We start from the raw sequence: 23048 nt of genomic DNA on the forward strand, positions 1-23048 counted from the left end.
TATTGAAGGGGAAAATAAAGTGTACCGAGTTTGGTTTTTTTTGTAATTGAAAATTGAAAGAACTGTTGTGAAATTTGATCACGTCAATTCAACCATCACTGATTCCTGCTACAGTTTGTAAACAGTAATATGTGGCTGGGTAGTTGTGCAGTGCAGTTACAGTAAACTACGGTTATAACGAACTCAGAGGGACCAGTAATTTTAGTTCGTTATTACCGTAGTTCGTTATAAACATATATACAGCATATATACAACAAATGGCCGGGACAAAAAAAAACAGTTCGTTATATCCGCCAGTTCGTTATAAGTGTGTTCGTTATGTCCGTAGTTTACTTTAATTTCTTTTATATAATATTGCCAATATGCCATAATTAATCCTCCACCGCTTTGCTGAAACACATGAGATGACAAATTAAGGTTGATCGTGAAGATTATAATGGGATTCGAACTTACAACAAACAGATCCTGACACAACTAAGGGAGGCAACTCTGCACCGTGTATCGCGGCGCATCAACTCTGAAGCTCTCATGTCCCCTCCTCCGAAAACGATTTTCGTGTCAGGGTAGGCAACTCTGTTAAATCATCGTAAGTATACAATATTCCGTGAGTGTCGGTCTCCCACAAGTTACAAATCACAAATCGTTGACTTGGTTGATGCATGTCATCGATCCCAATTGCGTGGATCGATTAAGGCTGGGGCGGGTAACTAGGTTACTCGGGTCAGGTGGGTCCTGAGTAGGACCCGGGTACCCACAGGACTACCCGGACCCGTGGTTAGTCACGTGATATATTCTTTAATGACAAAAACTCTATGGTTACACTATAAGTCACTGATGTTCCCATTTCTTTCTGACAATGCACCCATTCCTTCTGTCTTTTATATGTTTGAATAAAGATAGAACTTCATGCAGTAAACGTCAGTGTATGGATGACCAGATCATTTTACACGTGTATCTAGATACATTTTGCCAGGGCTGAGGTCAAACCTTTACAAATCGGACAGTTTGTATCTATCTCTAAATATCTACAGCGGGTACCCGGGTAGGGTCGGGTAATAAGGTGGTGGGTACCCGGGTTGTAAATTTGGACCCGTCCCATCCCTAGGATCAATGCTCATGATGTCAGTCAATGGATTGTCTGGTTCAGACTCGATTATTTACAGACCGCTGTCATATAGGTGGAATTAACAAACAAACAAACAAATAAGTGTCATTTTGGTGGAAGATTGCTGAGTGCGGCGTTGAACAACAAACAAACAAATAAGTGGGGATCGAACCTGGACGCTTTACGCGCTACAATTCTCCGAGCAAAGTTGCATGGCTGAGGCGTGTTAGCATCCCACGATCCAGGGTTCGAGTCCCGGATTTCCGATGCTCATGGTTCTTGGTTTGGGGGCACCTTTCCCCTGCTCTCGAGATTCACCAAAGCGGTAAACGTCTGAGACCTGCATCACTTGGGGCATTCCTCACACACTAAGCTGATCCGCCGTGTTAAACTGACATGTAGAATCCTGCATTTGAGAATCCCGTATATTTGGCATCAGCAGGCCATTTCGCAAGTATCAGTCAGCGGTGAACGTTTTTAAGGAGGTCGTCATTATTAACATTCGTGAACATTTCGGAAACTTTTGTTTCAGTTGAATTCTGGATAATTGATGTTTTCTGTGTTTGTTTTTGGGACATCTGGTCAGGTTGAAAGATGTGTTAGACCGTGACAGAGTTATGCTCCTTTGTTTAACGTGCGTTAGACCGCGACAGAGTTGTGCCCCTTTGCTTGACGTGCGCCAAGATCCTTCACACCGCGTGACACCTTCGTTTTACACTCGGCCATATCGCTGCCACCAGTGTGGGCGCGGCCATTACGAGAATCCTGAAATTTGCCTGCTTACCCCAAATGTTTATACTTTCTTTATGTCTTTGGAAATGCAATTTTGAAAAGGTTTTACGACTGGCCAGATGAATTTACCTTTGTTTGTTTGTTTCTTTGAAAAGATTGGTTCGATGTTGCAGACGAACGAAAAATCAACCAACTTCCCCCTTACATCCTCACTATATCAAATACATGATTGTTGTAATGAAACAGAAGTTCAACCTGACAAACAAAGAAAATAATTTTGCAGGGGTAATTTAAGAGTATTCGGCGTCACGGCAGTCATCGCGTGTTTGTAAACATAACGGGCAGTCGGCTGCGAGTTCAACTCCAAGCATGGTTGTAGCCATCTATCACAGTGGGGAGCTTTGACCGGCCGCAGCGATAGTACAAGAGAACCCGCACGGGATATCGCTGCGAGGAGCGTGGACGTGGGTAAGACCATCCCAATGTTTGACGTGCGTTAGGATTGCGTGTGTCATTGCCGTTTATTCCTCCTCACCTGGGGCGGTGGGGTAGCCCAGTGGTTAAAGTGTTCGCTCTTCGCGTCGAAGACTTGGGTTCGATTCCCCACATATTGTACAATGCGTGAAGCCCATTTCTGGTGTCTCCCGCCGTGCTGTTGCTGGAATATTGCTAAAAGCGGCGTAAAACCATACTCACTCACTCATCTTCATCTTCTACTTAATCAGACCGCCTCCGTGGTCCAGTGGCAGAGCGTCATCACCGGCCGCCCCCACCCCCACCACCCACAGCCACACACACACAATGCATCTGCGTCATGCGCCATATATAGATGTAGGTAGCATAACGAAATATGGACGGGATATTTTATTGACAGGATATTCCTCTCGCATCCTTTTTCACGAGCACATCTTATAAATACAATACAATACAATACTATACAATACAATAGTTACACTCATTGTGTCGTGGGCTATGTTTGCAAATTGACACTTTTGTACTTCAAGATGTTGTCCTCTTCTTTTGGAGTCATGCTGAGCAATATTAAAGCTATGCTTTATCTATCCTATATCTTACTGACATGCAAACATGTGACATCTGTTGTCGGTGTGTTTCATGTAAGTAGAGTAGATTATCTTTCTTGTGACGAGTGTTGTCCATGCTACGAGTATGACGCATACAGAATCATCCTCGGCTGTCGAGGGCAATATATGCTGATGGAAATCGAATAAGGGAATCGTGGGAAATAAACTTTACTGTCAGTACATTGAAAATAACGCACATACAAATTCAACACGACAGAATCAAATGTTGAGATGTGTTTGTGTGCATTGTTTCCAACACGTATTTGGCAGACAAGGCTGGGAACTCATGATAGCATATCATTCTACTGTGTCTGAACCTGAGTGTTCCCTTATTCAGTTCCATCAGGATAGATAGTATTATGATATTATGATTAATATTTGATTAGATATATAATACCCAGGATAGTCGAAGAATATAAATGGAATATAAGTGAGTGAGTGAGTGAATGGATACGCTGTTCAACTATGTTACATCAGCCTGTGCATTATCGAATATGACCCTGATAAACCAGTGACTGATATCATGAGCAGCCATCACGCCGTCTGAACTATGTCACACGTAACCTTGCTAATAGGGGCGGTCGGGTAGCCTAGTGGTTAAAGCGTTCGCTCGCCACGCCGAAGACCCGGGTTCGATTCCCGAAATGGGTATAATGCGTGAAGCCCATTTCTGGTGTCCCCCGCGTGATATTGCTGGAATATTGCTAAAATTGGCGTAAAACCATACACACTCACTTACCCTTGCAAATATATTTTAGTTCATTCCATCAGCATAACCGATGTATTCGTGTTTCTCTTCGCGTGAATAGTGTTTCAGTATGAATATTATCATCACACGATTCCAAGGGTGAAGCTGGAGAGAAGACTTCGAGCATGGCAGTTACGGAATATCCCAGAATATCCCTAATCTTGAGAGTTGTGGCAGTAATTTGATCCAAACATTAAGAGATATATTCACTGCACAGAAAAGTGGTCTCTAAACGTGTTGAGGGTCTGTACAGCATGATAGCGAGTATCAACTATGTAGAGGGGCCTCTGCTCCATTATTTTTAAGGAATGAAGAGTTACTCGGACATTCCCCTACTTAAAACTCACCCCTACTTTTACACTTTGACAAAATATTCTGTAGTTGAAAATATTTGAAAAATTCAAATGTTGCTTCAAGATAATGTACAGTTGATAAGCACCTCTCCATTCCTGAAAAATAATGGAGCGTTCAAACAAAAGAATGACGTCACAGATGTGTTTTTATCCTCAGGAATGGACGGGAATAACGGAGTACTTGTATGACATAATCATTAAATAGTCACGCTACATTGAACCGACGATCCAACTGACTTACAAGCTTCCCGGGACTTCCCTCGTGTTGCCCGGGATGTCAATGTCGAGATGAGCACACGGCGCTCCATGTCATCCTGGTGGCGAGGAGGAGGTATTCTGAAACTTCCACTACGGGTTTAAATGCAACGTTAGAAATGCGTCTTTGAAATGTCGGAAGCAACTTGTGAACGATTCCAGTTAGGTAGATAGATACACGGGTGTGTAGGCGTTGAATATACACGTGTGTGTACCTGTTGAAAATACACGTGTGTGTGTCACATCATAGCGTGTGTTAGGAATTCACGGGGAATTCCCTCCACATCTCCAGTTTCAGGGTCACGTGAGCCTTGAACACCTGGCATGCGTTCAATAGGCCGAGGCGCTTTCTGAGCGCTTACTTAGCGTTCTCCGCGGACGTTCGGGTGCAATCAAACGATGTGTCAACTGCCGCCGGCAGAGGGCGCGGTTTTCAAAATGGCGTAATTTAGCAATATTGTTGAACATTGTGTATGTAAAGTTTTATTGTTTAGAATAAAGATACAATAAAATTACCGTTAGTTAGACGGTCACCGTTTAGATAACTCAACTTTATTTTATGGCATTATCGTGATATACGTCGGACCCAACTCATGTAATCCTACCGAGGAAAGTTAAAAATATAGACTGTGATTGTGTTGATTCGCCGCTGATTGCGTACAGTGAGTGAGTATGGTTTTACGCCGCTTTTAGCAATATTCTAGCAATATCACGGCGGGGGACAACAGAAATGGGCTTCACACGTTGTACCTATGTCGGGAATCGAACCCGCGTCTTCGGCGTGACGAGCGAACGCTTTAACCACTAGGCTACCCGACCGCCCCCACACAGAGTGAGATTTCGCAGTTCGCTGCACAAGTCACAAATTAGTGGTGGATGGGCCTCGTCGGTGATCCGATATCAGTTCTATATATCCGTTAATTCGCTGTAGAGAGTTCGTTATGTACGTAAATTTTATATGATAATTCAAAGGAGATAAATCGTGGATTTTGTAACAGTTCGTTGTATCCGTTTGTATGCATGGTGTAAGATTCAACTAAATGGATCGGTGACTTGGTGGATTGTGTTTCGTTGTACCCCGCCAATCGTTACCAGACGAATGCCCTGACGGCATGGGACGTTGTCAAAATCAACCACTGGTAAAGTTGTCAGGGACAAAATCGATTATTTACAGGCCGCCCTGATATTGCTTGAATACTGTAGACTGCAGTAAAAATGAACAAATCGCAATGTTTTAGATTTAAATAAGAGAAGACAGACTCCTATGAAGTTTCGTTTTCGACAAGTGAAGGTTTATATCGCATAATAATATATGTCAATTGTTTACAAAAAGAAATCATATGAGTGTTATAGGGACAAAACTGCATCTTGTTCACAAACAGACGCATGAAAAGGATTTTTTTTCTGTGCTGAAATTAACATGGGTTGCAAGGAAAAATACTCCGTGCTGCGAGGGGCTTCAAAATGCAACTAAAATAATTGGGTTTTCCTGGTTTGAACAAGTGACAAGTTTTCCAATGAACGTGGTGGTATCAAACTTCACCACTGAGTGCTTGTATGGCTTACAAGTTGTTCCATGTCGAAAAGTTAATGTTCACAGGCCCCGCATTTGTCCAAGTCCGCCATCTTTGTCCCTCGGCGTGCCTCCTCCTCAGTATGCGCGGAGGCGCTGGAAAGCGCTCTCAGCGTGCGTTTCGTTCATTTGGAAATATTCGAAGGTGCTCGCTAGCGTTGGCTGGCGCCTCGGCACCAAACGGCTTATTGAATGCACCTCAGTACGGTGTTTTTACACGCAGGTACTATTCAGGCACTGTGGAGGTCGTCAATCACCAGCTCACTGCCGTGGTTATCACAAATCAAACAATTTGCAACAAGTTTAACTCGCCACGCCCAGACATGTTTCTTCCTGGATAGAAAGAAATAAACCTGCCCTGCAAGTGTTCAGGAAACGAATAATCCAACTTAACGTCTGGTCACGAGTCTCGTCAGGAATCAGATAAGAGATAACATCTCAGCTAGATCTCCGATTGAGTTACGGCAAACATGATGTTCGGGGTAATATATACTCTTAAAAAAAAGAAACTTGACATAGATATAAAACCACTATTTGCCAAATATCTAAAATAATTACATTAAATGAGAACCAAATAAGTCAAACAGAAAGATGATGTGTCTATAATTCGCGAAAACACACGCAAAGCACATAAACGTAGCGTTTGGGGATCAATATTGCAGCTTCATCCAAACGCAACCGCCTGTAAAAAACGTGCAGCACAGGATCCTGCATTTAGGCATGCAGGCCCCCCTGCTGAATGGGTATAAAAATCCACATCAACGGCTGTTCATACAGTCCTTATAACGGCAGTATAGTGACAGAATACCAAGACTGAATGCAGCTCAACGGAACAACGCCATTGGGAGATTACAAGCTGGAGCAACTCAGCAAGAAGTGGCCAGGAACTTTCGCGTATCCAGACAGACAATCTCCGCACAGTGGACCCGATACAACAATACCAACAGAGTTGACGACAGACCATGGTCAGGAAGACCAAGGGTGACAACCCAAGCACAAGATCTATACATCTGGCTGCGACATCTCCGAGACCGCACTGCCACAGCCACGTCTACAACCACACAGATCCCTGGGGTACGCAGAATATCAGATCAAACGGTACTTAACAGACTGAGGGAGGCTGGACTTTTTGCACGAAGACCTGTTCGACGTCATGTATTGACCCCACGTCACGGGTGGTTGTTGTCAGCACGATGCTAAACAATGCATATAATCATGGAATCCCGTTAACGCACATGTTTTTATACCCATTCTTGGGTAGTGAAATGCATGGGGCTGGCATAAAAGTCAACTTTTGCATGGAATGCATGCTTTTCTGTAGCAGCTGCGGTTTTTGTGACTTGATTCCATACATGTACTGCAATATTGAAAACCAAACTTTACTTGTTTGAAAATACATCAAAAATATTATGTCACAGGAACTTTTGTTGTTGAGTATAGTATACGAACAGCACACACAGACATGGTAGGGCAGTCTATATATAGTCTTGAGGGTGGATCTTGATTCATCGGAAACGTCTCACTGAGTTATGTTTAAATACTTTTATACATGTTTTAATGTACATACGATGTCTCATAAGCCTGTAAAGGCTGGGTGCAATAATGATGATAATTGTTTATATTGCATATGTTATTTGCACGTGACATCTTAATAAAATATTGTCTCTCTCTTTCTCTCTCTGTGTTTAGATTGTATTTGAACGGATGAGTAAGTTGGGCGTTAGTCGAAGCTGCGAGGCCGGTAATGTTACATGCGTATGTATAGATTACGCGCGCGTGCACCTTTGGTTACAAAAGCGTGATTCATTACCTGTCACGTAAATAAACATGGAGCGTTACGAATGGAGAGTTACGAGGGTATTCCCCTTCTTGAAACACATTCCTACTTTTACACTTTGACAAAATATTTTCTTGGGGAAAATATTTGCAAAATAAACCAGAGTCTGTATTTGTACTGCGTGAGGCGCCCTTGCGTGAAGCACGAGGAATGCGTCCTCTGCCGCAGTTGCACGTGCACCAAGCACCGTCGCGAGGGGATATTAACAATGCATGGTTCAGGGCTCTGCATAATTTCGTGGGGCCCTAAACTAGTATTATATGAATCGCTTGCACGTTGGAATTATGCAATGGCGGGGACCAAATGGACAGACGCAACGACAAAGCAACGTTTACAATTTCATGTTACTTGACAAGTTCAGTCGGCCATTCACACGTAACGTTTGTCCATACAGTCACGTATGTCCATAAAGTCGCGTATGTCCATACAGTCGCGTATGTCCATACAGTCGCGTATGTCCATACAGTCGCGTATGTCCATACAGTCGCGTATGTCCATACAGTCGCGTATGTCCATACAGTCGCGTATGTCCATACAGTCGCGTATGTCCACACAGCAACGTATGTCCACACGGTCACGTATGTCCATATGATCACGTATGTCCATACAGTCAAGTATGTCCATACAGTCACGTATGTCCATAGAGTCACGTATGTCCATAGAGTCACGTATGTCCATACAGTCACGTATGTCCATACAGCCACGTATGTCCATATAGTGACGTATGTCCATAAAGTCGCGTATGTCCATAAAGTCACGTATGTCCATATAGTGACGTATGTCCATATAGTGACGTATGTCCATACAGTCACGTATGTCCATATAGTGACGTATGTCCATAAAGTCGCGTATGTCCATACAGTCACGTATGTCCATACAGTCACGTATGTCCATACAGCCGCGTATGTCCATAAGGTCACGCATGTCCATACAGTCACGCATGTCCATATGATCACGTATATCCATATAGTCAAGTGTGTCCATATAGTCACGTATTTCCATACAGTCGCGTATGTCCATATAATCGCGTATATCCATACAGTCACGTATGTCCATAAAGTCAAGTATGTCCATACAGTCACGTATGTCCATATAGTCACGTATGTCCATACAGCCACGTATGTCCATATAGTCACGTATGTCCACTTAATCACGTATGTCCATATAGTCACGTATGTCCATATACGTTGTTTGTTGTTTGGATGCGTCAACCTTCGTCTCGAGCTCGTGTCTGCTTCCAACAATTGCCGCTTTCGATTTCTGCATCGGCAGAACACAGAGCTAAGAACTCAAGGTTTTAAAGCCTATGAAGTTAATAGTCATACAAATGACACATCTATCCTACAGATATGTATGCAATAAACTACGGTTATAACGAACTCGATGGGACTATCATTTTTAGTTCGTAATAACCGTAGTTCGTTATACGCATACATACAGGATATATATACAACAAATGTTCAACACTAAAAATAAGTTCGTAATATTTGTCAGTTCGTTATAAGCGTGTTCGTTATAAACGTAGTTTACAATAATTTAGATAACTGGGTTTCTGTTCATGCCTTTCTTTTAAATGTGTGGTCGGTATCCTGGCGTCTTGACATCGGCGTCACTGAAGATACCACCACCGCCTTCTACTGATCCGACATCCCCACCACCTGCATTCCACACCATGGAGGGACGGTGAATACACACAACAATCTAGACAGTGTTAAACACGGGATGACTGAAGTCTTCAGTGACTCACGTGTGTTGCACGTGACCGGCCTGACATGCGTGTTGGAACCTGTTCATATTTTTCACTTCTCACATGCCACATTTCTTACTCAGAGGAAATGACCAATACTATACGTTGCATATCTTCAGGTTGTGTGTCACGCTCTTCAATAACACAAAAGCGCCGTGTTTATCCACAGGGAACAAATTGTCTTTCATAGCTCAACCACTGACAGGTCATACAAGCGACACGGCAGTATCAAAACAGCGCCAAGTACTTCTTCGAAGGAACGTCACAATAGGGCCGAAAGTTTCCCGATGTGACGTTGAATTGTGACTCACTCACTGATACTTCGAAGGAACAATACTGGTTTTGTCAGACGGAACAGAACGTCTTTGCTGGAAAGATTGTATTGATTTGTTTGTTTGTTTGTTTAACGCCGCACTCAGCAATATTCCTCTATATCACGGCGGTCTGTAAATAATCGAGTCTGGACCAGACAATCCAGTGGTTGACATAATGAGAGCATCGATCCACGCAATTGGGATACAATGACATGCATCAACCAAGACAGTCAGCGAGCCTTACTACCCAACCCCGTTAATCGCCTTTTAAGACAATTAAGTACCATTCGCCTTTCACGGCAAGCATGGGTTGTTGAAGACCTATTCTACCCCGGATCTTCGCGGGAGGATTGGTATTGAGCATACAGTGAGACCCCCTGAGTCCAGGACCCCTGCTATCCGGACGACTCTGTGGGGGTGAGTACATCTTACTTAGGACATCGTGACATCACGTTGTTAATCTGGACGATGTCACTGGCAACGGTACCATCAGAATTGACGAAGAATCGCTTGATGTAAATGTTAAGAATATTAAAAGTGAGTGAGATAATATGGTTTTACGCCGCTTTTCAATATGCCAGCAAAATCACATCTGTCGACACCAGAAATGGGATTTACACATTGTACCCATGTGGGGGAATCGAACGTGACGAGCGAACGCTTTATCCACTCAGCTACCTCACCGCCCCAATATGGATGCGAGTCAGCTTTGTTTAACGCCGCTTTGAACAGTACATAGTGATTGCAAGGAATTGGAAGTGTGCGAAAAGCCTGCAACGATGCATGTCTCAAACGCTTACCACTTTGGCGATCACAGGTTGTATTGATCCCGCAGACAACGAGTTGTTTAGCCAAAATATAGTCAATTAATTGTTCTTGTTTTTGATAGAAATACATGACGTGACAATTTCGATAATCATAAGAAATATCCAGTGTACGATTCCGAATAATGAGTGTATCATCGTCACGTGTTCAGGAATCACAATCAAACAGTAATGATACCAGGTCCCACCGGCGGCACCCGTCACAAACACAAGCAAAGGCAAGGCAATGTTTCACCCGACAAAGGCACGGGAACGTATGGAACAAGTCAATAGAGCTGTAGTAATATCCAGTTATGCAGTTGAGTGCAAGTTGCTATATTTAGATCCTTGTGAAGTCAAGTATTTTACTCGAATCTTCTGGAATGTTCTAGTATAGCTGTTGTATTTTGTACTGTCATTGTACTGGTACTGTCATTGTACTGGTACTGCTATTGTAACTCCAGTTATTTTCATTGATGTGTAACCTAGTTATTTTTATAATACAGATGTTAATCGTATACTATTTCTTTGTTGTTTGTAGGTTTCACACTGTTCTATTGCCCACGGACTTCTTGGTTAACTTATTGTTTCTATTTAGAAGTCGACACGTAACAATAATAACGAATCCAATCAAGATTCGAACATGACCAAGGTCTGAAAATCGGTTTAGAGCAACCAGGTATAGTCCGGTTTATGTCAAGTTCATTTTGTCAAAGTGTCCTGATTGTTTACATCCGTAGTACAACACAACAACTTAATCCATTTCTGAATTGTCAAAAAGTGCCGTTTCGCACCGATTTGGTTTGAAATAAATAGGCGTTACGTTTCCTCCCTCCAATGCCCCGACAGTCTTGCCTGACCCAAGACGAGCCGACGTTGCCGTCTTTGTCCGAGCTGGCGGTGCCGTCTTGCCTGACCCAAGACGAGCCGACGGTGCCGTCTTTGTCCGAGCTGGTGGTGCCGTCTTGCCTGACCCAAGACGAGCCGGCAGGAAAACAAAGGAAATAAAGCGACAAAACCGTTTCCCTTTCCAACGAGCACGTGTTTATGAATTACTATGAAATAGTGATTGTACCAGGCGTACGCGAAAAGGTGAGCGTATCCTGACCCACAAGTGCCATCCGTCACAAATACATGCGAAGACAAGTCAACTGCCCACCTGAAAATTTATTGGTACAAGTCAAAATAAGGAATTGCGACGGACATCATTTCTGTCACTGGTGCGTCAAATTTGGTAATGTCTTCCAAATGTAAAAAATAACACGTTTTGAAAGCTTTGCTGAGGCCTCGAATATCGTTGCCTTGATCAAACATGTTATATGTGCACTGAAAGTTCTGTACATACAAACACGTCACGCCGTATTATCTCCAGCATATCGTTATGTTATAATGTGTAAAACAATGTGTAGAACAGAAGAGTGTCTCTTGCAACCACCTGTGTATACATTTAGAATTACATTAAGTCTTTGAAGGGCATTTAGAAGAGATACAGATCTTCACGGCTCAAAATGCATTGTATTAACTTTCAAGCGCAATAGATTTTATATCTATTATTGCTGCCTACATGTTTCAGGGAGTATTTGATGTTTGTCATTTCACGTATATACATGCACGTGGAGGAAATAAATCAATCAATCCTGTCCTGGTGGGCTGTTGTGGATGATGATGTAATCACCTTATCATAATAGAGCCTTTGCTCATAATAAATTATTTGAAGCAAAAATAAATATTCACTGTTTATTGTTGATGTACATAAAGTGTCATCAAAAGTGTGACATTCTGTTGAACGGATTAGAGGTAATCACTTTTGGAATCGTGTGAATCGAAAACAAGGAATGGTTGTTTCACGGAATTGACGAGCGCTTCGATCAGATCGTCTACAAGGGAGATAACTGTAACAGCACCATGGCGTTAAAGTGTGGAAAAAGAAGGCTTCACAGTCACAGAACGACACTTTCCGATATGTTTTACATCCACCGACACAACATATTACCTAACTATGTTCTAGAAGGCTTCGATGTAATAAATTACTGGTACTAAATCGTCATTCAAGCATCACAATACCGCAGAGAGACTAACCGCCCACACACGACCGATTTTGTGTAACACTACAAGTCCGTTTGACTCCAAATGAGAACGATGAATTGCAAAATAACTCGAAATCCAGAAAAGTGTATGGAACATCAATACGGTACTTGACCATGGATACCCTGTACCCAACAAAATCTGAATTTTGTTTAATTTAAGACCAATGACGGAAGAAGTATTTTAAGAAACTATCATGTAATTTTGTATAGAAATGTGTACATGATAATTTCAGTCGCAATCTGACTCGCTCATGCCATAGATCTCGTCGTCGGAACTGCTGGTGCCTGAACCGACTGCCACTATGATAGGTTGGACTGTTGCTGGCCGTAGTCCATCTCGTGACCAATAACGTGACTCTATCTCGTCAACGACTGTGGCCACACAACGCCTCCATGTTTCTACTGTTACCCGACCAAGGGATTCCTTAACGAGTTGTTCAACGTCTCGTAATTTGAACGTTGTGTTCGATCGTCCAACGTCACCCTTGACGATGCCCCATACCAACTCGATTGTATTCAGGTCGCAGTGATAAGGTGGCAGTCGTAAGACAGCGTGACCCTGACAAAGGTCTTCTTAAATTAAACAAAATTCAGATTTTGTTGGGTACAGGGTATTCATGGTCAAGTACCGTATTGATGTTTCATACACTTTTCTGGATTTCGAGTTATTTTGCAATTCATCGTTCTCATTTGGAGTCAAACGGACTGAGGGAATGCTTTAGTTTTCGTTATTGCATGTTGCTGTGTTTACAGCCCAGCACATCCACACACCAGCTGTTAGCAGAAATATTGTAATTTCGCTGAACGAAAAAATATTTAAAAACGTTTCTATTAGTTTTGATTAGAAACACACAGAAGCCTTTTAAGGCCATTGGCTTTTTTACTTTTTCTTGAAATTTTAAGATACTAAGTGGAAATTTCAATACTTAATTTTCAATGACTTATCTTGAAGTTTTAAGGTCATTTACTTGAAATGTTAACGAAGTATTTTGAAATGAAGAAAAAAGTTATAATAGCAGATGGCCCTAAAAGGCTTCCGTCGTGTATTTAATTAAATTATTTAGAATTTATTTAAGAATAGATGTAAATTATTTGTGGAACTTCTTTCTCAATTGTATATCATTACATACGTTAGGAAGAAGTGAGGTGAGGTGAAATTGGGTTTAACGTCGTGTCGAAGATTATTGCATTTAAATTTATATAGCGACGTGCATGCACGTGTGTGTGTGTGTGTATCTGTCTGTCTGTCTGTCTGCTTGTACTAGTCCGGCCCTAATGTACTTATGCCGATTTATAGTGCTAGCACACTGAGATAGCATGCCGCAGTTTAACATGAATACCCCACTCAGACACAGTATACTGACTCCACATCCCAAGTGACGACTGGCTTTTCCTGAGCGCCGGAGAGTTTTTGCGAGCAGGTGGTGGTCCAACACGCTACTAATGTAGCATGTCAATGAACTTGAGCGATGTTTAGATGTACGTGCCCTTTGTCCAGTACGTTGAAAGCTTATTTTTGCTACCCCACCTCAGTTCGAGCAAATATGAGATACTGTATGACTGTCATTTCAAATGTTGATTTTGATATTTTCAATACATTTTGCTTCATACATCTATCTTTATTTGTTTTTAAACTTGAGTTATTTCAATCTATGGTAAAGGTTCCTTTGACCGTCAGTAACATAAACTAGACCTGTACAATTATGTATGCGCGTGAACAGGTAATTGTCTTTTTCACTTATTGACACTGAAATACCACCTGAGACAAAGCTATATTTTGCCGAAACTTTATAAGGAAAGCTATCCCACAGCCTGAAACAATTTGAAAACTATAACTAGTGACCATGACCCATGAACATCCGGGATAGAATAGGTCTTCAGGAACCCATGCTTGCCGTAAAAGGTGACTATGCTTGTCGTAAGAGGCGACTAACGGGATCGGGTGGTCAGACTCGCTGACTTGGTTCATGAATGTCATCGTTCTCAATTGTGTGACTCGTTGCTCATGATGTCAATCACTGGATTGTCTGGTCCAGACTTGATTATTTACAGACCGCCGTCATATAGCTGGAATATGGCTGAGTGCGACGTTAAACAACAAACAAACAAAACTAGTGAATATACTTTATACTGGTCCTCTGAACCAGATGCCACACACAATGGTGTTGTTTTCAACGGTAATCACGTAGATATACAGTTTCAGTTGTATATATATATAAATATGTATATATATATATATATCCAGGTGAAGAAAGCTATCACAGTAACAGTCCCAGCTTGCGTTTTCGCCGCTACAGGTGTAAAAATCAATAAACCTGATCTACCTGTCACCTGCTATCTTCCAGCCCTGTGACAACAGCTGTACGTGCGAGGGATCAAATGTGGTTCAGCTTTTATGATACAAAGTATATAATTTAACTTTTTATGATGCTTGATTGTATAAAACATATTGTATTTTTTTTTAAATTGTCGATGAAAATGAGTTACTTATCTTTACAATAACATAAATGTTTGTTTTTTAAAAAGTCTATGTTTATGAAAACAGGACCTTGATGGGTCTTTAATTACGTACATTTAACAGCTATTACTATTTCAAGCATACAGGTTATTGTCTCCTTAAAGTGTAATTATGACTAAAATACAAAAGCTGATGATAGAAAGAAAATCATTCACAAAGCGTGCAATGTCGTTTTCGAGTTATGACAAAATTTGACAAGCTTGAAAACACCAGCCGAGGCCACGCGGTTCTGTTTAGGGACATATCATAAACGATATAGCATTTAAAGTCGTTTAAGGTCGATCTCTCGCTCTTGATCACGTAACATGCGATGATCGACATATCAGCCAATAGAGAGAAATATATTTGTCCTGAGTTTGAGTTGAATGTGATAATCTTCAAACATTCGTTCAAAATTTGAAATGAATGACGTGGTTATGAAACGACCCCCTGCGACGTCCTCCATGGGAAAGGAAGCCCGTTCAGTGAAACGTGTGAGGTGTCAATTTCATCTGCGAGATTCATTTTAGGAATGATGGAATTTCGATGATTGTGTGCAAAATTCTAATTCTCAAATACAAGGTGAGTAAAATCTGTACAATCAGTAGATTACAACCTTGGTAGTTTCTATTTCAAGTGTATTTGTATTCGCTGTCTTTGACAGTTTTGACATTCCCAAACTCACAGTTGCCACGTCGGTGGGCCAAACTGAGATCGCCCGTTCTCGCTGAGCCTTGTTTCTGGAGGTTGGGAGCGCACATTGTGCGTGTTTGATTCAGACAAACGCTTAGTCTCTGAAAATATATAATTTTGATAGAAACAGATTAATCAATTTAAATTGAAAAGGAGCCTCGGTGAGAAGGTAGCTTCAATAGAAAAATCTAGACTTGCTTCGTTTAGGATTTTTGTATCACAGAAAGGGCTGGGAGGAAGGGAAAATAATATGGTTCAGGGCCTGTGCCACAGGCTAGTGTTTGATCATGTGATTGTTTATAACACGGACGTCTTTTAACAGTTAGATCTCACGATCAGTATATTTTTATATCAATGATTGATAAGGAGTGGTTGATAAAGGCGTGTCACCGTGACATAGGATGAAACAAATTAATTTAAAAAAATTCAAACGGTGAGGTTTGGGTGTAATAACAGAAGCTATTTTGCGATGAAATATTTGGCCTTTTGGAGTCCCTCCACGTTCCGCGCACTCTTGTTGTTACTATCTATTTATACTGTCCGATTCATGGTGCGTTCAAAATATTCTAAATATATAATTAAGTATGTTTTAGTGTCTAGCTCTTCCTGGAATGTTTTCGGACTATTCTGATAATAGAAGGGGTGAGAGGGTAACCCAGTGGATAAAGCGTTCGGCCGCTATGACGAGGGTCCGTGTTCGATTCCCGACAAGGGTAGAATGTGTCATATACACTCACGGTGTTCCCGCTGACATGGATGGATCCAGGGTTTTGAGGGTGGGGTCTCTTCTTAAATTATGAACTCCAGTGGGTAAGCTGGAGACAAGGGAGGCGGGGATATGTCACGGGGATATGTCACGGGGATATGTCACGGGGATACCCGGTATTTCAATAATACAGTGGTATGTATTTTATATAATGTGAAGACTTTCCTCCATCATCAACTGGAAGAGTCGGTACGTTTGATGTGTTTCATCATAACACCTGTAAACAAAGGGAAGTGTTATTTTATATATATATACTTTTTTTAAAAAAACAGTGTGGAAAAATAAACTTGATTTTTAAATGTTTTACAGTTTGACAGTTTGACACGAGCAGGGTTTGGCATCAACCAGTACGACGGGGAATTGAATTAAAAAGATTTGGTTTTCTTCTTTATTCTGAAACTAGCGATGGAAGTCATGTACATGTATCACTGAATGGTATGTATGTCACACGACAACAATATGCCGTAAACATGGGAACGCGTCACAAACACATGCAAAGACAAGTCGATTGTTCACCTAAAAACATGGGAACATATGGTATAAGTCAAAATAGGGAATTGCATCGGACATTTTGAGTTTATATCACACTCTGTCTTACATGACCCTATTAATAGTGCAACATCTGATTGGTATTACAAGTGATGGATATTACAAGTGATAGATATTACAAGTGATTGACATTACCAGTGATTGATATTACAAGTGATTGATATCACAAGTGATTGGTATTACAAGTGATTGATATTACAAGTGATTGGTATTACAAGTGATTGATATTACAAGTGATTGGTATTACAATTGATTGATATTACAAGTGATTGATATTACAAGTGATTGGTATTACAAGTGATAGATATTACAAGTGATTGATATTACAAGTGATAGATATTACAAGTGATTGATATTACAAGTGATTGATATTACAAGTGATTGGTATTACAAGTGATTGATATTACAAGTGATTGATATTACAAGTGATTGGTATTACCAGTGATTGATATAACCAGTGATTGGTATTACAAGTGATTGATATAACCAGTGATTGGTATTACAAGTGATTGATATTACAAGTGATTGGTATTACAAGTGATTGGTATTACAAGTGATTGATATTACAAGTGATCGATATTACAAGTGATTGGTATTACCAGTGATTGATATAACCAGTGATTGGTATTACAAGTGATTGATATTACAAGTGATCGATATTACAAGTGATAGATATTACAAGTGATTGGTATTGTCAGTGATTGTTATTACAAGTGATTGATATTACAAGTGATTGATATTACAAGTGATTGGTATTGTCAGTGATTGTTATTACAAGTGATTGATATCACAAGTGATTGATATTACAAGTGATCGATATTACAAGTTATCGATATTACAAGTGATAGATATTACAAGTGATTGATATTACAAGTGATTGATATTACAAGTGATTGGTATTACAAGTGATTGCTATTACAAGTGATTGATATTACAAGTGATTGGTATTACAAGTGATTGGTATTACAAGTGACTGGTATAACCAGTGATTGGTATTACAAGTGATTGATATAACCAGTGATTGATACTACAAGTGATTGGTATTACAAGTGATTGATATTACAAGTGATTGATATTACAAGTGATTGGTATTACAAGTGATTGGTATTACAAGTGATTGGTATTACCAGTGATTGATGTAACCAGTGATTGATATTACAAGTGATTGATATAACCAGTGATTGATATAACCAGTGATTGATATTACAAGTGATTGGTATTACAAGTGATTGGTATTACCAGTGAGTGATAACACGAGATACTCCCCACCCGGTCGGGGTTGCTAAGCTACCAAGTCTGATCACCCGAAAGTCGCCTCGTACAACAGACAGCGGTTGTTGAGACCCATTGTCATCCCCGTGAGGATCAAACCTTATAAATAACCATAGGCAGTGGTGTTGGCGACAATGAAGTTGCCGACAGTGACGTTGCGACAGTGGCGTTGCCGACAATATGAATGTCTGCTAAATGCATGCACGTGTTCAGTATGTGGAAGAAATAGGATAGACACAGTAATATTGTTACAAGGTATGGCATTCCCCGTGCGTGTATCCCGGTGAGATTGTAAGTGAGTTTCCTATGTCACGGACAAGGACACATGTGTTCCGATATTAACGATATAATACATAATCATAACGATATTACCATACCGTGCAGTGTTTCATTTTTACTACATATATTTAATAACTCGACCATAGAATAGTTATACGCTGAGCTCAACAGTTTGTGTTACACTCGGAGTTATGTATTTAACTAAATACGTATAAAATGTCTTATCCTCTAAGACTGAAATGTAGGTAAGAATTACTTAGCAGTGTTGACAGTTAATATAGTGTTACACCGCTTTTAGCAATATTCCATGAATATCACGGTGGGGGACATCAGAAATGGGCTTCACACATTGCACCAATGTCGGGAATCGAACCCGGGTCTTCGACGTGGCGACAGAACGCGTTACTACTAGGCTACCCGACCGCCCCGATTGTTGACAGAATGCATCCGGACGGGTATGGTAACAAAAGAAGGTCAACTGGTTTTTTTCATGGCAAGTATAATGTTTTGGGTTTGAATAGAGAACTGACAGCGATGTACTTGCTACTGTTACAGGAAGTCGTTATCAAACAGGATGCTGGAATAACCATCTCCGGGGGCGCTCAAGACGACTAGGCGACATGTCAGGGAGCAATGCTACAGCCGCCGTTCATGTCGGCGTTACCAGCACACTGTTGGAAACTACTTCAGCAGCGACACAGAGCATCGTCAATCCCACAACGACACAGAACATCGTCAACACCACAACGACATCGCCTGGGATCTTTGACCAGAAGATTTTATCGGAAGCTTGGGATGCCAACAAGACGACTGTGGCCTGGCTGGTGCCTGTGATTGTCGTCGTGGTAGGGATACTGGTGCTGGTGGCTCTGGCGCTGGTGTATGTGATCCGGGGGTTCGAACTGTGGGTGTTGAAGTGCTGTCACAAGGTGTGTGGTTGTTGTGAGGCCCCCGCCCGACGCCTGGACAACGAATACACCCACCTGACGGAATCCATGCACGACAACGACGCCGTCAACATGACAGGTAATCACAGGAATTAATAAACTAATTGCGATAATTCCTATTAAGGGTAATTTATTAAATACGAAAATAATATTTATCCCCGTTTTGTTATACGTATCCCTCAAGAGAGAAAGTATTATTGGTTTGTTTGTTTGTTGTTTAACGCCGCACTCAGCAATATTCAAGCTATATAACGGCGGTCTGTAAATAATCGAGTCTGGACCAGACAATCCGGTGATTGATATCATGAGCATCGATCCACGCAATTTGGATACGATGACATGCATCAACCAAGTCAGCGAGCCTGACCACCCGATCCCGTTTGCCGCCTCTTACGAAAAGCATAATCGCCTTTTACGTCAAGCATGGGTTGCTGAAGATCTTCACGGGTCATCTTGATTATTAACACGTCAACTGATTTTTACAAGGTTTGAATCGTACCACAAACATTTGTAGTTCTTCGAATACGTGCACTGTCTGTCTGTCACAATCTATATAATCGGTATATGAACTTTAGGTTCATTTGAGCTTCAGGTTTGAGCCATATCCTTTGAAATTATAGGCCCCATGAAGCTGAATGTCTGTGTGACTGACCCCAACAACGGTTAGTCAGCAGTTTTTTTCTCCATACTGGAGATCATACTTCCTGTGCGGTATCCGTGTTTATGTTAAAACTTGTGACACACCAATTCATTTTATCATGCCAACAAACTAAATTTATAGCATGACAAACCAAGTGTGATGCATGACGTAGCTTCTCCTAAATAAATATTTTCTTACTGAGAACATATTTCAAGAAATGAAACTGGCAGCACACATATATGTGAAGAATGTCTTGTGCATCCTGCGTCCTGTTGTGAAGGCAGTCGGATTCAAGTATGTCATTGACGTCAGTGATGTAGAGGTCATAAACACGGATGCTTTGACTACAGAGAGCTCCTGATATCACGAACCACTACTGTGCTCCTTGCGTTGATGTAATAGTGAGTGAGTTCGGTTTAACGCCGCTTTTAACAGTATTCCAGTTATATCGCGGCGTGTCAGCTTAATGTGGGAGGAAAGCCTGAAGTGATGCAGGTCTTAGACGTTTACCACTTCGGTGAAACCCACGAGCACGGGTATGGTGCTGACAAACCTAGAAACATAATCGGGGCGAACCGGGATTCGAACCCACAATCATAGGTTTCTGGCGTGCCCAAGGGACGCAACTCTGCACAGCGAATTGCGGCGCCTTAGTCGACTGGGCCATCTGTGCCCCCCGCGTTGATGTAATAGCCGAAGGCGACAACGGGTCCACTACGGTTATATATTTGTATACAAATGCGACAAAGGGATATGTTGGTTTACATCGATCTAAATGAGAAAGAGAAATCACAATATCGAAGCACGGGAGAGCGATTTTTTGCGAAAATGGAATTTTCAACGTTTTGTCCCAGAACTCGATTTGAGCTGAAATATTGTTCCTGTGCTTTGACCTATTTGGGCTCAAGTTCCAGTTCGGTTTCGACTGTATATGCAGTTGTTAAACATACATACACACGTCAAACATCCAGCAATACTACGATGGGACACCAGATATGGACTTCACATAGTACCCATGGGGGAAAACGAACCCGGTCCTTCGGCACGACTAGCAAAAGCTTTAACCACTGGACTACCCCACCGCCCCCAATACAACAGAATGAAACCACACTTAGACCTATTTAAATTTGAGAATTTCATGTCTGAATAATACTGACCATAAATGTATAATTTAAGGTTTGTTGGAGACGCTCGTGTTCCTCAGTCTAGGCGCCTTGGGTCACTGTGCAGATGCGTCTGTTGGGCGTACCAGGATCCTGTGATCGTGGGTTCGAATCCAAGATTCACCTTGCAGATATTTTTTACTAAATATACCCAACAACAAAAGAAACGCAAATACGATATATGTTAGTTAATATACGAAGAATTACTCTTATTCAATGGATATTAGGTTGATTCGATGAAACGAACATACTGTTATGTTGTGTGATCCGATGATCATGAACGCATCACATGTCACGTCACAGATCCATGACTCGTGATGCACCACTTGTCTCGTGCAGGATTACCCTGTAAAGTTCGAAGTCACATGCAGCATATCGCGATAAGAATATAGACACTCTGTGGTAACACTTGACTGATCGTTAGTTTTTGTCATTAAGTGGTACACATTTTGGAAACATCTCTTCTTAACGTTAGTTTTGTATATTGTTAGTTTTATATATTTGCAATGCTTGAATCTCTTGTCTCTCACATTTCAGAATTTGAACGAGGAAGCGGGTCATCAGCGGCCTATCGAGGCCTTAGTTCAGACAAACAGGACTAAATGAACTATACGAGGTCAACAAGACAACACCACTGACATCTACCGTGAGACGGGGAGCAAGGAACGGCGGAATACGTTGGAACCAGTTTGTCTGTTGAAGTATATAACGTCAGTACCATTCGTCATGTCGCATGTCTGCACACAGGACTGAGTGAACTAAACGTCTGGAGAAGTGCTGATGTGTTTCAGCTTTGGCTATAGCTATGTTGTATTGCATAGGTTTGAATAAATCATGTTTGCACATATTGGTTTGCCAGATGTGCTTGTTTGTTTGTTGTTCAACGCCACACTCACCAATATACCAGCTATGTGACGGCGATCTGTAAATAATAGAGCCTGGACCAGTCAATCAAGTGATTGACATCATGAGCACCGATCCACGCAATTGGGATACGATGACATGCATCAACCAAGTCAGCGAACCTGACCACCCAGTTCCGTTAGTCGCCTCTCACCACAAGCATAGTCGCCTTTTACGGCAAGCCTGGGTTGCTGAAGACCTAGTCTACCCCGGATCTTCACGGGTCCCCAGGATGTGTGCAGCCGTTGTTTAGGGTATTGGGGTACTGGGTTAACAAGGGATACAGCGACTAGTTTGGGATCCACGGTCATCACGTGCTTGATAACGGGGTTAGTATATACACCGAAGCGTTAAATTAATGGTCATGAAGAAGTTGTGTATCTATAGAACTATCTCCCTTGTCCATCATACCAACTTCTAACTGCCTATCCACGTTGTTGTTATTATTATTATTATTATTATTATTATTATTATTATTATTATTATTAACGCACATGCAGCTGTCATCGTTAATTAATGGGGCGGTGAGGTAGACTAGTTGTTAAAGCGTTCGCATGGCCAGTATATTCTCCTGACATGACCTTGACAGTGAAGTCAGAAGGCGGTAAGTACCACAAGGCAACCGTCGGGACCTGGAGAGAGACATAGCTGAACTGAACTTAACTTAAAAAGCTTTATGACACTCAGGCCACAGTCTCTGCCT

General features: G+C 41.5%; 1 protein-coding gene across 1 annotated transcript; it reads left to right on the top strand.

The window, feature by feature from the left end:
• The first annotated feature begins 15604 nt into the window (after window positions 1-15604).
• Window positions 15605-22229, top strand: LOC139446042 (uncharacterized). Its single transcript, XM_071227307.1, has 3 exons — window positions 15605-15715; window positions 19248-19718; window positions 21980-22229. Exons 2-3 carry the CDS (start codon window positions 19313-19315, stop codon window positions 22042-22044), a joined length of 471 nt encoding a protein of 156 aa, XP_071083408.1. The 5' UTR covers window positions 15605-15715; window positions 19248-19312; the 3' UTR covers window positions 22045-22229.
• Window positions 22230-23048: the final 819 nt, after the last annotated feature.

Source organism: Haliotis cracherodii, unplaced genomic scaffold, assembly GCF_022045235.1.
Source record: "Haliotis cracherodii isolate W230 unplaced genomic scaffold, xgHalCrac1.p SCAF_6, whole genome shotgun sequence".
NCBI lineage: Eukaryota > Metazoa > Mollusca > Gastropoda > Lepetellida > Haliotidae > Haliotis > Haliotis cracherodii.

What these genes read in the sequence shown, in the direction of transcription:
- LOC139446042 (XM_071227307.1), top strand. Translation starts at nt 19,313, where the DNA reads ATGTCAGGGAGCAATGCTACAGCCGCCGTTCATGTCGGCGTTACCAGC. An exon ending in CGACGCCGTCAACATGACAG is followed by an intron (nt 19,719 to 21,979) that starts GTAATCACAGGA and finishes CTCACATTTCAG; the next exon opens with AATTTGAACGAGGAAGCGGG.